The sequence below is a fragment of the Oculina patagonica genome, chromosome 5 (genome assembly GCF_052425735.1).
Source record: "Oculina patagonica isolate OP01 chromosome 5, crgOcupat, whole genome shotgun sequence".
In the NCBI taxonomy this organism is placed as follows: domain Eukaryota; kingdom Metazoa; phylum Cnidaria; class Anthozoa; order Scleractinia; family Oculinidae; genus Oculina; species Oculina patagonica.
The window spans coordinates 10799318-10815344 of record NC_135762.1 but is presented as its reverse complement, the minus strand read 5'-3'; the positions used below and the strand labels follow the sequence as shown (position 1 = coordinate 10815344).

The 16027-nt window shown below is 37.2% G+C and overlaps 1 protein-coding gene and 1 long non-coding RNA gene across 2 annotated transcripts; one reads left to right on the top strand and one right to left on the bottom strand.

The window, feature by feature from the left end:
• The first annotated feature begins 782 nt into the window (after window positions 1-782).
• LOC144655433 (transmembrane 9 superfamily member 3-like) lies at window positions 783-15205 on the top strand. The gene is made up of 16 exons (XM_078515685.1): window positions 783-988; window positions 2780-2975; window positions 3596-3700; window positions 4464-4481; window positions 4602-4762; window positions 5156-5233; window positions 5638-5769; window positions 6728-6894; window positions 7024-7118; window positions 7471-7601; window positions 8179-8318; window positions 8547-8615; window positions 10569-10715; window positions 11173-11256; window positions 11617-11693; window positions 12125-15205. The coding sequence occupies exons 1-16, from the start codon at window positions 905-907 to the stop codon at window positions 12190-12192; spliced, it is 1752 nt and encodes a 583-aa protein (XP_078371811.1). The 5' UTR covers window positions 783-904; the 3' UTR covers window positions 12193-15205.
• Window positions 9188-9692, bottom strand: LOC144655437 (uncharacterized). Its single transcript, XR_013571103.1, has 2 exons — window positions 9468-9692; window positions 9188-9234 (listed from the first exon to the last, which is right to left on the bottom strand). It is a non-coding gene; the product is annotated as an uncharacterized LOC144655437 (long non-coding RNA).
• Window positions 15206-16027: the final 822 nt, after the last annotated feature.

Below are 16027 nucleotides of genomic sequence, written 5' to 3'. Positions count from 1 at the left end.
AGGCTTTTTCCCTCTAGCCCCCAAAAATGCATAGATATTTAAACGGACTTACTGTATTGCAGCTTGGACCAACAGTACCCGTTAGGGACGGACCATTATTTTCTTGGGTTGGGGGGATGAAAAATTTTCGTCTGAAAACTTTTTTTTTTTTAGTTTATGCACCTCTGCAAACATTTTTTTCGAAATTCTAACTATTTGCTATTATACATATCGTTTTTGCAAACAATTTATTTTGTCTTTCCAGGCCCTGCAAACATTTTTTTTCAATATTTTTTATCCCCCCCCCCCCCCCCTCCAAAAAAATAATGGTCCGTCCCTTAAATTACGAGATTTTTTATCTATTCAAAGAGGAACGCGCAAATCAGTCACCTTCCCCCCCCCCCCCCCAAAAGAAAAAAGAATTCCACCGATGACAGCTGAACAAATAGTATACGTTGATTGTAGAACCACTGAACTTGAAAGGGTTTTTAATATAAAGGTTAAAAAATATGACTGGTTCTAAAACGGACAAGCCCTTCTATCCGATTCATGGATCGTGCAAGGGGAGGTACAAAATGTATCTGGCGTCCCAGAGGAGCAGATTTTTTTCTTCTTTTTTTTTGCTTGCAAGTGCTTTGATGCCTTTCTTTCTTGAAGCCCTTCATTTTTTTAACGGAATCCCAGAACTGGAGCCCTAACCTCTTTGGAAAAAAATTCCACCCTCGCCCGTCTTTCAGTCCAAGTGCAAAATTCTCCCAGAGGTCATTGCGTTCCTTTTCCTTGACGTGGCGTTTGGCGCCCAGTCCCTCATTTTGCAGCCGCTGTTATTCCGGCGTCCGCCATTACTAAAACTTGGGTTAGATTCCACTTACAATCCAGTGATTAAGGAGCCATCCTGTCCTGTATGTAGCTGCTTCTTGAAAATATGACATCTGGAAAGAACTGTGTGTTATTTCTGTTTGTTATTTTGAGCCTGGAAGCTATCACGGGAGACGAACATAACCATAAAGTAGGTCAATATTAGTTATATTTGAATCTTGATCTTCTATGTGCTCTCCAACCGAGCTTATCCGTATCTGCTTTGTTGTGCTATTTATGGGCGATGTTAAAGCACTCGAATTTTTTTTAGTAAGACTTTGGATCGTCTTTGGGATCTGATCGTTCTTAATTTGCTGTTGTGTGTTTAATTCGGGAGTCGAACGATCATGAAATTAAAGGGAAATTGACACATCAGCACAGAATTTACCTTGTATGGATTGAGCTTTAATGCAAGTTTTCCTTTCCGTGTTGTTGTCCGATTGCTGTTAACAAGTAGGGTAAACCTTCGAAATCTGGTGTTTATCCTTGCTTCAACATTTAACGTCTCTGTTTTGCTGTGATAACGTTTTAAAGTCTTGGGTTGGTAAAACAATGTTTGTTTACGCTTTACGGTAATTGTGGTTCGATCTTTTCTTCATTTCGCTGTTGGTCTTTAGTTGTTATTCTACTGAATATCTGAAGTGTCGTAGAGCAGTTACGGAATGCTCAATGTATACGATACATGGAGGTACAAACGAAAAATTATAGTCTCGTAGAATCAACATAAAGTATCACAACCGAACTAAATCCGTTTAACAAATTCATTGTAATTCACTTGTGTACATGTATTAAACATGCAGTAAATTACAGATGAAGGGATAATGTATAGGCAGTATAGTTAATAACTCTTGCTGTTGCCTAGACCCAAATGTACACTGTAGATAACTTTTAAAGGAGGTCTTATCACAGTTGTTTTTCTGCGATTTTTTAATTGCAAAATATTTAGATCGTAATTCATGTACAATGCAAGATGCATCGTCAGTGTTGAAAGCAATCCAGTTATTGCCTCTATTGTTTTTTTATGTGTTCAACTTATAGATAGCACATAAATCTGATTTAGGAACCAAAGACTGTTGCAAGACACATACACAATTGTTTTACCATGAACTCTGAAAAAACTACCGATACATCTACAAAGAGTACATCTCAGGTTAAAGTGAAATAAAAATAAGCCCCTTTATCTTACATGCATATATGCAAAAATTCCACTAATAATACCTGCAACTGCCCCCCCCCCCCCTCCCCAATCACAGTTTCAACTCATGCTATTTGAGCTCAACCTCTTGCTCATTTCTTGCAGTCAGTTGATAAACAATCTACCATTGAGCAATTGTTTCTTGAAATTTGACACATCCAGAGGTTGCATTATCTGAATTTATGTGGGAAAACTGGAAGCTGGCAAAATTCAAACGGAACTTAGCAACTTTATTCATAAGTGCAAAGCATACATGATGTTGAACATAGTAAATCTGTTGTGCTGTATATTATATTTACAAAGTGCGGAGAAGGGAAAACTTGGCAACTTGCTCGTACTGATTTGAATTGAAAGTTTCCAGTTACTTTGAGCAAATTACCAATGCGACATTGGAAAAGTTGGGCCACTGTGCCTTTCAATAACACGTAAACTCTCAAGTTCAAAGCCCAACTAACAATAGCATTTTTCGCTGCCATCAATCATAATGAATATTTATTATGGTGACATGCGACTAACCTTAAAAAAACAAAACAGATCAAAATCTTCCAATCACAACCTAGGGGCGTGACCTTTTGAACCGGCTAAAGAGAACTTCTGTTTCTCAAGAGGTTCATTAAGATAATTTACAGGAGCGAAAAACGTAACTGGTGACTTCAGCAGAGTTTGCATGTAATCGAAAGGCGCAGTAACCATAATTGAAATTGATTGTTCATAGCCTTTTTTCAATGTATATTGTATTCCTCATAGTACCAGGATGGCGAAGAGGTGGTGCTTTGGATGAACACAGTGGGTCCGTACCACAACAGACAGGAAACATACACATATTTCTCACTGCCGTTTTGTAAAGGGACCAAGAAAGACATCAGCCATTATCACGAGACGTTGGGTGAAGCTATTCAAGGAGTTGAACTTGATTTTAGTGGCATTGACATTTCTTTTAAAGGTAATTTTTTTAGCTGTGTTTTCATTTCTTTGTTGTGTTGTTCCAGAAAACCCTCTCTTGGAAGGGATTTCTGGCTTGAACACTCCTGCACTCTGGAAACTCTAGTAAAGCTCTATACTTTATGTTAAAAACTTGGTGCTGGACAAATTTATTTATACTCCCTTTCAATGTGACATGCATAGCGACTATTTTTCGACATCCAAGTTTCGACATCATCTTTCGATGTGCTGTTTAAAATGAGCTAATTAGAACCGATGCCTACTGGTGTTTGTTTCATGCAAATAAGCCCACAAGTTTAAAAGGTCATGCTAGTGGGCTGTTAATGGTGGATTTCTATCCATCTTGTTTGTTTAGCATGTCAAAAGATAGCCGCTATGCACGGAACACTGAAAGCAGGTGTAAGCTGATGTTTTGAGCTTTATGCCTTTGTTAGAACATTAACTCGAATGCTCCAGTCATCACAAGAAGGAGTGATGCTTGCATTGTCAACTTTTCACATTTGCCACTGCAGTCAATTTTGCAGCATTATACATGTATTTCATGTTGATAGTTAGCTAAATACAAGTCATTACAAGAATATACTGCTAACATACCAATGTGCAATAATCATAAAATTTCAGTTAATGTCCCACCACTTGAGTACTGTACAATGGATCTAAGCCAAGAGTTTCATGATGCCTTGGTGTATGCTGTGAAAAATCATTATTGGTATCAAATGTACATAGGTATGAGTTATTCATTTGTTTAAAAATCATTGGCCATTAAAAATAATATTTGTGGAGCTCTATGCTGAGGCAATAGACCTTATGCAAAAATGGTTGTCATTCACTTCTGTTGTTTGGTCAAGTTTCTTAAATATATATGAACTATTATGCTATTCTGAGAAGTTTCAGTGTTTTGGGTTAAGTGGTTGCAAAGTTATAACTCATGAAAATTTAAGAGAATTGTATGGAAAAAGTCACCCTGTCCTGCCTAGCCTCGTTTTCATGTTTTTGGCAATATAAATGCCCCTGTAACTTCCCATTAGATGAAAGTATAGCCTTTAAACTTCATACACTGATTTAGTTTGACTTTATCTTTAAGCTAGAGTAATTTAATTTTGTTGACAAATGATTTTTCTTGGAGCCGAAAATAAACAGCCGCCATATTTGCATTGGGTCTATGTTCTGCATAATATTTGTAATTTAAATTCCCTATTTGCATAAAATGCTACAAAAAAGTACATGTACCATTTTATTTTCATGAAGTTGACATGAAAACATGGAAACATGTCAACGACCTGCCAATTCAAATTCGTTGAAGCTTTAGCCATTGAGAAATGGAAGTCTAAATTAATAAGCAGAGGGTATTTGTCACTTTTAAATTCATAGATAGCTACATTAAATTGTAAATGCATGTAGGTTTGAAATTAAATTAGTTCTTGAAATTACACAGTCATGTCACATGATCTACACTGTAGAACTAAATGTTCTTTTATTTTATTTTCAGATGATTTGCCAATTTGGGGTAAGTGTTCTTGTTTGAATTGGTTTATTTCTTAAATTACATCTACATGTACATTAAATTGTAATCTATCCCCCTCTCTCCTCTTCTAAAAAATAGTTAATTTTCTTTGTCTTCTTTCAGGTATTGTGGGTGAAATTGGTGAAAGTCAAGATGAGTTCTACATCTGGACACACAAGAAGCTTGACATCAGTTATAACAATGATCAGATTGTAGATGTGAGCCTGACAAGTGAATCTAAAGCCAAGCTTGTTCCTGATACAAAACTCAGCTTCACATATGAGGTAAACATATGTTTACTATTTATTTTATCTACATGTATGTCAAGTATATTTAATAGGAGTATTCTGTTAGATACAAGTACATGTACAGTGTGTAGTTGTAATTACATACATTTAATACATGCCAACATCTACATGTATGCACAAGTACGTACACACATGTACATGTATGTAGGCTTTTTGGACCTGATACAGTTTGTCTGCTTCTTGATAACTGCAGAAAATATTTTTGCTAGACATAAGAATAGTGCTGTACCTGCGTTCTGTATGTGACTTTATTATGCAATTGCTTTTACTTCCTTTATAACATGTAGGTTGAACTGTATTTTTTTTCTTAACAAGTTTGTAATATTATTTTTTGTAACATTGTTGTATTCTTATTTCCTTTTTTCCTAGGTAAAATGGACAGAATCGAAGGTACCCTTTGAAAGAAGATATGACAAATATCTTGATCCAAGCTTCTTCCAGCACAGAGTAAGAAAAGTGCAACTTGATCTGTTATAAGTACTATCCTTGGAAATACAAATGTAATTTTATTGCGATGTACATGTATTGATTCTCTGAAGTTAAAAAACCTCTTTTAGTGAAGAGGTTAAACAAGACCAAAAGAAAAACACGTTAGGGAGAATGAGACAAATTATGAAGATTGGCTAGAATGAATTGTAAAATTAAGCTGCACCTAACACTGTACTTTAAGCCTTAAGTTCAAAACTCGATTACTGCACTAATCAGCAGTTTTGTTATACCAACAGTGTAATGGAAATGTTTTATTGTGTTTTAATTTCTTCTGCATGTTTTTGATTGGCCTATCAGAGTCAAGTGGTACAACATTTTATTTTTGATATAATTTGTTTACAGAATTTCCCATTTCATTTCAGATCCACTGGTTCTCAATCTTCAACTCATTCATGATGGTTATCTTCCTTGTTGGTCTTGTCTCCATGATTTTAATGAGAACTCTCAGAAAAGATTATGCAAGATACAGCAAAGATGACGAGCTTGATGACATGGTAAGAATGTTGATAACTTTTTCTGTCTAAATCCCCAGATGAAAAGTTCTCCTTATGATTGTCATGGATTTCTTTTTTACAAGAAGGTCAGCTCTCTTCTTCCAATTGGTTTGCAGTGCTTACATGTACAGTCTGTACAGTCAAACCTCTCATTACAAACACATGTATAATAATTATGGACACCTCCCTAATTAACCATGTTCGAAACGAGCAGGGGACTGGGTACAAATATTCAATATCGATTGAATTGAAAAATGAACCCTGTCATCTGAAAGAGCATCCAAAAATTAGTTTACTTACAAAATTTGATTGTCATTGGTTTAAACGCATAGGTATGGTTCACTTTTAGAAATCGTTAAAATAAGAGAGCTTAGTATGGATTGGAGGGACAGCTGTCCATCCAATCCATACTAAGCTCTCTTATTTTAACGATTTTTAAAAGAGTACCATGCCTTTGTGTTTAAACCAATAACTCTCAAAATTGGCTAAGTTACTACTTTTTGGATGCTCTTTCAGAAAACAGGGTTCATTTTTCGATTCAATCGATATTGAATATTTGTACCCAGTCCCCTGCTCGTTTCGAACATGGCCAATAGGAGCAGTTGACTTGGTCGGAAAGAGACAAAAATTTACACAAACTATACTTCTGTAATACAAACTCTCTTCCCTGTTCCTTTGCTGTCGTTATATAGAGGCTTGACTATACAGTACTGCTGAAATGTAAGTTGGCTGTATCAAGTCGATCCTCGAAACTCGATCTTCGCATCTCGAAGCTTGAGTGACACTAATTTAGAGTCTCAATGATCGAGAAACAAGGCAATCTCGAATATTCATTACTAGAAAATGCTTTTGAGGAATTCAATGATTAATTTCTTTAAGAGAGAGTAAACGCCACTGAAACATGCAGTAGATTGCATGTAGTGTAACATAATTATATGTTTTATGTGTTGCTCTTTAGGAGAGGGATCTTGGTGATGAGTATGGCTGGAAGCAAGTTCACGGAGATGTGTTTAGGCCAGCATCACACCGTTTGTTGTTCACTAGCCTGATCGGCACAGGATATCATCTGTCAAGTGTTGCTGCCTGTGTCATCTTCTTCACCATCATGGGAGACCTTTACACTTCGTAAGCCTGAACTTGTTCCTTAACATTATTTTCTGTCCCTTTGCTTTGAAACTGATTTGATTTAAATGTCTTTTATTGCTCATGTACATGCCTAGTCCCTTCTAACACACCAGTGTTGATTTTTTTAAGGCGTGGCTCCATTCTAAGCACAACAATATTTGTGTATGCTGCAACAGCCCCTGTCAATGGTTTCATGGGTGGCAGTCTTTATGCCAGACAAGGAGGTTTGTGGATGCTGTGTCTTCCTGAAAGAAATTGATTAGCATTAGCATTTCCAGAACACCTTGTTAAATGTGGTTTACATTGTATTTTGTTTTGATACATATACAGGGATGTAAAAAATAGAAGAAAATTTTGTCTGTTGGAAATCTTAGCTACATCCTTGCATGTATCACTTTTCAGTGGAATTATTACACTGTATTAAGCTTGGCCCCAGTTGTTCAAAGAATAGATAAATGAATCCATTTTCCAAGCAATTTGAGCTCTAGCAGGGGTCACTGCAATGTAGTGCAGTTCAGCAAAATAATGAAATGCTCACTGACATATTCAATGTCACAAATTTATTTTATTCTGCAGGGAGACAGTGGATAAAGCAGATGACGTTAAGTGCTGTGTTGTTTCCTCTCCTGGTTTGTGGAACAGCTTTCATGATCAATTTCATTGCCATCTATTATCATGCATCAAGAGCCATCCCATTTGCCACAATGGTGAGTTAGAGAATTTAACCCTTGTTTTGCTTTACAATATTGGTACATATTTGAGCAGACAGGCCACAAAAATTGTGATTTGAACTGCAGAAGAACACTTCAGGAGAGAAATAGTTGTAGAATAATAATAATAATAATAAACTTTATTTCCGTGTCTAAAAATGTTTAGCTGAGGGGAAAAGTCCCCTCTACTAATTGTGGACACCTGACTAAGAAAAAACGTAAAAACAACTTAAACCTCTTAAACAACTTAAAGACTGGTGCAAGAGGTTGTCAGCTGGTCCTCAAGAGGATTCAAACCCGTGATCATCACAATTCCAGTGCAAATGCTTTACATTGTACAACTGTGCTATAAATTCACAAAGTTATTTTACAAAATGTAATTGAAACGCTTCTGTTTGTCATGATGGCTGAGCTGTTTCAGTTTAAGTTGTAGCTGGTGCCTACATGTATTCTTGCCTTCAAAGATAGCCTCTCATCAAGAATCTTTCAAAAGCCATAATATTTGTGTTCTTGTTGCTTTTGTTTGTTACCAGTATTGGTTTGTATCAATTTTTGTTTTTTTCACGCCATTCAGGTGGCTGTTACAAGCATTGTCATCTTTGTAATCCTGCCATTAACCCTGGTGGGAACAGTGTTGGGAAGAAATCTGAATGGTGCTCCAAATGTGCCCTGTAGAGTGAACACAGTTCCAAGACCTATACCAGAGAAAAAGTGGTAAGATAAGATTTTTTTACCAGATCAAATTTTTCTTTCTTTTTTTCAAGTATGTGTGCAGCTGATGTTTTAGAAATACTGTTATTTCAGTTTGGCTATCTTTTTTGGATTTTAGCTGTTGTTGTGTAATTGTTTCTGTGATTGCTTGGGATTAAGTTATGTTGCAAGGAAGGTTTCTGTTTGAGTTTGGTCAAGCTAACACTTTCATGTTGTTTCTGTTAATTTTAGGTTCATGGAGCCACTGGTGATTATTATTCTCGGAGGAGTTTTGCCATTTGGATCAATATTCATTGAAATGTAAGTCCTGCACACAGTATACAGACTCAAAATGGGAAACAACCAATCAGCTTTTTTTCTGGGTGGGAGTGAAAAGGGTATGGGTAATGGGGTACTTTGATCTACATATACAACCGATAACAATGCTCAGCTATATGTCCTTTCTGTAGACACAGTCTTTCACATGTAGGCCACTGGTATAGCAATTTTAGGCTTGGATTTTCAATGTCGCTCTCACAGTTAAGAAAAAAGGTGCCCAAAGAGAGCAGATAAAGATACCGTAAACACCCGCGGATAAGCCGCACCCGCAGATAAGCCGCACCCTGAGTTTAACAACTCAAATATTGGAAAAAAAGTTTTTTGAAAGTAAATTAAGAAAATCCAAAGTCGAGTCAAAATTTCCAAAGTTGAGTCTTTAGGAAGTCTTCTTCATCGAATATAAACTCAATGAACATTGAAACAGAAAATACTTCAGTCTTACCCACAATTTGAGCTCTTTAATATAATGAAAACCAACTTTGACATATTATGGGTGATCTTCTTCTGGCATTTGTTGACAGGTATTTCTTCACTCAATGCAGTTTTTCCATAGATTTTTGTGTCACAACAACAAGAACTTGCGTTTGCCGAACGTTCGTAGCTTAGTAACCAGGCATTTGATCGGACGCGAAATATGGGACTAGGGCGAGAAGGTAAAGCAAAACAAGATGGCGATGGAGGCGTTCGGGTTTCGTGGCAATGATATTGACAAATTAAAGAGATTTGGGAGCCATTTATTGGAGATAAACTCGTTGCATGAAGAGAGTTTCGTAATCAGTTCGACAAATTTTCCATCAAAGTGCAAAATGAGAAAGAAACAATTGGCCATCTTACTCGTGAATACTCGTGGTATTTTCTCGCTCGTAAAGTATCAATATTACTGTTAAAGTTATAGGCCATTGTCGACACTGCAAACAGTAGTAGGAGCTGTCAAACTTGCAAAAGCAATGAACGGTACTCTCTTGTAGTTTTATGTTATATTAATTTACATAATTTTCCATAAATTAGCATCAGTTCACGAAAATTTACGGCACCTTTTCCGAATGTTCCCGCAGATAAGCCGCATCCCCGCTTTCGAGCGGAAATTTCTGGAAAAAAGGTGCGGCTTATCTGCGGGTTTTTACGGTAAAATATAACAGAACATTTCAGTCTCTGTACCCTGACATAGATCTCTTGTTTTTAGGTAGAGAGGGGGTTGAGGAAGGGGATGACTCTGCGAGGGGGGGGGGGGAGGGTAGGGGTTGATTAGTGTACTTTGTTGTAACCAAAGATGCATGTTCTAGTCAGATTTTTATTTAAGAAAGTGAGCTAGCCCCATTCAGATCTAATCCAATGGGCAACAAAATGTGACTTAACCCTTTAAGTACCAATCGTACAAATTTGTACGAAAAACACCAGCAGTGATTAAAAAATTTCTAGCCTTTACATATCTGGACATATGATAGTAATGATTGCTTTTTTTGGCAAAGTGATAACTTTCATAGCTTTAAAAGCCAAAGCGTTCCAATCAAGACAAAATCATCTCTCACCTCTGGTTTCTTTCAGACGCTGGCCTCTACCCACCATTCTAGCTTAATGATGCCAGCCTGGGGGCTTCTGCAGTGAAAAATGACTCCAAAAATCACTTATAAATACAAAACATGCCAAATCAAAGCCCAACAGCTCGCCTACGAATAAAGCAACGGTCGACTACTGACGTCACAATAAAAATTTGAGCCCTCGGTGTTTTGAAACAGCACACATTTTTACTTGAACTTCTTATATGCAATCACGAAGTTCTACAGAATGTCTAAGCCAAGAAAAAACCTTTAAAAAGTCACAGAAACTTGGTAGTTAAAGGGTTAAACATTCAGGTTAAATCCAGCATTGAATCCCTTTCCTCAGGCTATTTACTTGTTACATGTAACTCTAATGCATTGCTTACTTTCTCGGCAGGTACTTCATATTCACGTCCTTCTGGGCATATAAGATTTACTATGTGTTTGGCTTTATGCTGCTGGTCTTCCTTATCCTGACCATTGTAACTGTGTGTGTCACTATTGTGTGCACTTATTTCCTTCTAAACGCTGAAGATTACAGATGGTAAGTCACACAATTACAACTAATAAGGGACCTGTAGCTTACAATGTAGATGTTTGATGATCGCCTTAATAATCCTTCTCAACCTTTCCCGTACTTGACCATCGTACTAGAGCAGAGCTGTTTTGAATAAAATGTTTTCTGTTTCTTTCGCCTAAGAATAATAGTTGTCAACTAAGCCCCGTTTTCGTGCAGTTGTGATGGATGGAATTCAGCCTGAGAGCCCTCACTTGCACAACAATAGCAAGTGCGCTCTGCGTCTTTCCCGGATGTTTCAAACTCCACCTGTTTCTAGATAATTATGTTCTGAAATGATATCGAAAGAGTTTTTAAGAAGAAACTTATCGAATCAGTGCAGCATCTGCTTCACTTACAATGTACCGTTTTATGCATGGCACATGGCTTATGTATCAAGATAAATAGTATCAAGATTTTTAACTCATTCCTGTTTTTCTTGCAGGCAATGGACGGCTTTTCTCTCAGCTGCCTCCACAGCTGGTTACGTGTATCTTTACTCGTTTTACTACTTTTTCTTCAAGACCAAGTAAGTGCTAAGTAAATCAAGTTTGCTTTGGTTTTGCGTTTCTAAGCTTAGTGATTGGTTTAAAAACTCGCGCCACTTTTTCATCCAATTAGAAGTAAATCCAAAACCAATCAGTAATCATGACTGGCTCACACACGTTTTTGCGCGCTCCACGCTGGCTACACATGTTTACTTTGAGTTTGATTGGTTCACTGAATTGTCTTTGTGATTGGCCAGAGTGATTACTTTGGTTTTTGTTTTACGTCACTCGATCGAAAATCGCTTTAGTTAGCCCTTTCATTCATTAATAGATATAAATTTAGACACACGCCTGTACAAAACAAGAAGGAAAATTACTGACACTCGTATTTTGTTTTTCAGAATGTACGGCTTATTTCAGACGACTTTTTACTTTGGTTACATGGCTCTTTTCAGTGTTGGCCTCGGAATCATGTGTGGTAAGTTTGATAATAGCTCGATTTACTTTGACTTATGTGTCGTACATGTACATCTCAGGAATTATCAATAACCAAGTTACATTGTGTATCCTCCAGTTTAGAAGTAAACAGGAATTCCCCATGTTAAAGACTTCATAATTCCTAGAGTGAAGTTTGAGAATCGTTTGATTTTTTGTATTTAACTTTTAAAAATATTTAGGTTTACTTGCACAAAAACTAAAGGTTGTTTTCTTGCGCCCTTTTCAGGCGTCTGAAGTTTAATTTGCCCGTAAAGCACGGTCGATATTTTTGAAATTCTGCTCAGATTCTCAACTTCGAGAACGCATTATGTCATTACAGTTGCTAAGCAACATTACGTCACAACTTTTGTCGTGCTCGCCACTGATTGTTTCACTTGGTAATTATTTGACTGATGTGTTTGTATTTCACAGGTACATTTGGATACGCCGGGGCGAGTGCCTTCGTCAGAAAGATTTACTCTACGGTGAAAATAGATTAACGGCGAGGAGGCTTGCCAGGAAAATGTCGCTTTGGGTCCGATGGCTGTTTTTAAAACAACACCGAACAATAATCTTTGTATTTATAGGTATTAAAGTTTCGCGCGTACGTAGGAAAGCAATCAACGAGAACGAACGTCTCTCCGTTTTCGGCTTTTCGATAAAACGATACGCAATTTGGATCGTGTAACTCGGAAAAGTTGGGGCGCTTAACATTTAAATTAAATTCCAAACCTCCCTTGGTGGAGAATTGGGTGTCATAAGGCGCGTGACCTTGTGATATAGTACCAATTCCCCCCCCCCCCCCCCCCTTACCACTTCCCGTCTGTTAACAAACAGATGTCCGCTTTAGGGAGGATTTGTTCTCACACAAAGTGTAATTTCTGGGTGTTTCCGTTTTATTTTATTTTTTCTCCATGCCTTCATCATCAGGGTCTATGCTCGGTTAGTCACTTGTCGAGACGTTATTTGGGTCGTCACGCATCGCTTCTGTCGACACGCAACACTTTACAAAGAACCGATGCGTGACATCCCAAATTACAGCGGTGAAGGAGGCTTATAATTAATTATTTGCTTGCTCGAAATAAAGGATTTTCGTTAAGAGATAGGTTTTGTAAAATTTCAAATAATGTCTTGGTAACACAACTAACGCGGGAACAAATAACAAAAATGTTTTGGTCTGAAAAAGAGTTCGGTTTTCGTCGTGACTTCCAGCTGACTCGACAGCTTTCCCAGTCACTGGCTTGAGCTGTTTCTGATTGGATATTAAGAGTAGTAAAAGACTTTTGAGACGGTGAATCTGCTGAAAACGCCATAGTTCTTCTGACGGTGTACGACGGAAAGCGCCGTGCCACAAGACTCAAAGTGACTTTAAACGCAGTCAAAGGTGGAAAAGTGGAATGGTTGGCCTCCTATCAAGAAGTGCAGTGAATCTTATCTTGTTATATACCAAGAGAAAAAGAGGGAAGTCCATCTGGATTGAGACATTGAATGAACAGCCAATATCGGTATTTTAGTCTGTAGCACTGTGTTTGTGTTATGTCATTCTGTATGGTTCTTTTGGAATTATCTCTGTTATGCATGGTAATTATATAAGTCAAATTTTTTTCTGTGTACAAAATTGCCTCAAGTTCTAAGAAAGCTCCTAATATTAATTCACTCAGGTAGAAAGACACTTCAGAGATAGAGAAAGTATTTTAATAATAAGGCTTTTAATATAATGACCATTGGTCTGCTTCAGTTAAGATACTTAAATCACGCATTGGCGTGTGAAGGCAGACGAATTTCTGCAAGTGGTTTTACGTGTAAATCTTTGTTTGCAGGCTCCTTGTAATTACGCTAATTTTTCCACCAATGTCAAAACGGAACGGGTATTTTTTTTTTCTTAGCGTGAGGCTAGGTCTTTCGAAATAAAGGTTAATGTTAAAATCAACTTATGATTTCTTCCCACTTTTTGCTATGCTGGTATAATTTATCACTAATTTGCTACACATTTTATTATTGCTGACAAAAACTTGCTATCTATTTATTGTGTATTTTCTTGTGGTAAATGGATTTAAAGAACACTGCTCGGTTCCAAAAGGCAGGATAAACTGAGTTTATCCAGGATTAACATTGGTTGCGAATTTAACTATTAAGTTCGGTATTTTTGCCTTCAGTTTTGACTTTGCTTGATCTCAAACTACTGAACTAAAGATTGGTTGCCTTTTTAATCCCGGATTAATGTTCATCGGCTTTGAAACAGCTGGGGCCAGGTTAAGAACACTGGGCAGTTATGTTCTTATAAGAAAAGAAAGGTGTAATTCTCTCGGACAATTGTGATGGAGATTACCTTTGTAATCATAAAAAATTGCTCTGGAGTTCAGAGTCCTGTTGGCTTAAAAGTCAAAGATAATTCTTCTTAAATCTGTACTTAAGTGTGAAATTCCATTAACTAAAATTCAAACAAAACGGTTAAAAAGTAGTTGGTATGGGAAGTCCGCTGTGTATGAAAGCAAAAGTATCTTTGCCGCAGTAAAGCTAACAGTTAAATGTTTCCTTTTCAAGGAGACTGTAAAGTAGTGTTACTCGTAAATAGTAAAATAATGCAATTATGTATATTTGGTGGTGCGATGGTTTGTATCGCCGCCCACATTCAATATTACTTCATATTAGGAGTAAAAACAAGATTTTTGTCGTTAATATTACAAGACTAAAGAAGTTCTACAAGTTTTTAACATCCAACATTTGTAAATTTTAGTTTAATTTGTAGCTGCTCTAACGAGTGATTGTCATCTTATTTCTCCTAACCATGAGATAGATGCTAGAATGAAACACAGAAGTACCAACGATGTCAACATACAAATTCTCTTTAATGACCTCCATACATTTCTTATATTACCAGTTGAAAGAATTTGATAGTACATGCAGACGATCAGTTCATTTGCAACCATAAACAAGATTATTTTTCAATTGGTGTAGTACCAGGAGAAATATCATGCCGATTGCTAGTAGAGCAAGTTTTGATGATCGATTGATTAAAAAAAGTATCGTAAAATGCGATCGAATTTGCCTTATTAACCATAGTCGCAAAGATGGTTTTACGTTTTTAAGACGAATTAGCTATGCCGACTGCCAGTGGGCAAGCATTGAAAACAATTCTTGGAAAATTGGTTTTCCCCATGATCAAGTATTTGTGCCAAAATCAGAGATCAAATATCGCGGCTGTGGTAAATAAGGCCTATTTTAGTTTCCAGGACACTTTGTACCTGCAGAGGGATTCGAACGAGGGTACCTGGAAACGAGACTCGACATGCTTAGAAACACAGCGTGTTTTCCTGTAGATTAGTTGTGGTGTGTTCTATTGATGTGTAGCTTAAATCGTTCTGTAGCTAAAGGGTAGTGCAAGATGTAATTATATTGAGAGTTTTCATCTTTTATGGATATTTAGGCTAGGTTGATTTCATTGATAAATAAAACTTGTGACCTTGAGCCACTACTATCGTTATGAAAATAAATTGCAAGACAACCAACCAATATATTGTGCATCTTTTATTTTCTTGAGGCTGGAGACAAATTGACAAACAGGAAGGTCTGCTGTTACTCGCCATCCCTGCAAAAACTCGGTGAGGGGGAGTTGGGGAATTTATTTTAAATGGTGCTACAAGTCTTGATAGTTTTTGTTTGTTTGATGACTGAAAATGACCGTCTTCATGATAAAAAGAATTTGGGTTCATTTTTAATTCACCGGTCTTGTTATGGCCGTTGTTTTCTTCACAACCACTTCCAAGGATCATAAAGATCTCAGCACACGTGGGGACATGTTGCAGCAACATGTAGCAGCGACAAAATCATGTGTTGTTCACACTAAGGGGACATGTAGCAGGGACGATTTTGCAGCAGTTTTGTCCCTGCGACATGTTGCACGGATTTCAACTCGTTGGACTGCGTGCAACATGTTGCAGGGAAAAAATATTGCAAGAATGCGTGTTGCACGCGCCAAAAAATATCAGCACACACGAGGGGACATGTCGCTGCGACATGTCCCCGCTACATTTTCTTGCGTGTGTACACATTGTGATTTTGTCGCAGCTACATGTCAACGCTACACGTCCCTGCTACATGTCCTCTCAGTGTGAACAACACTTATTTTTGTCGAGCGCGCGCGCTGGGTAAAATTTCTAAGAACATTTAGGGTGAGTTGCCGTTCCGCTAGCTTTGCTTGTAATTTGCTCTCTTAAATGACCTTAAATGGTCGGTGACCCCTACTTTTTTCTTAATGGATCACTTGTTAATTATAATTAATATCTACGTTTTGCGAGAAAATGAAAAAAATCTATCGAGTGGAAGTTTGAATTT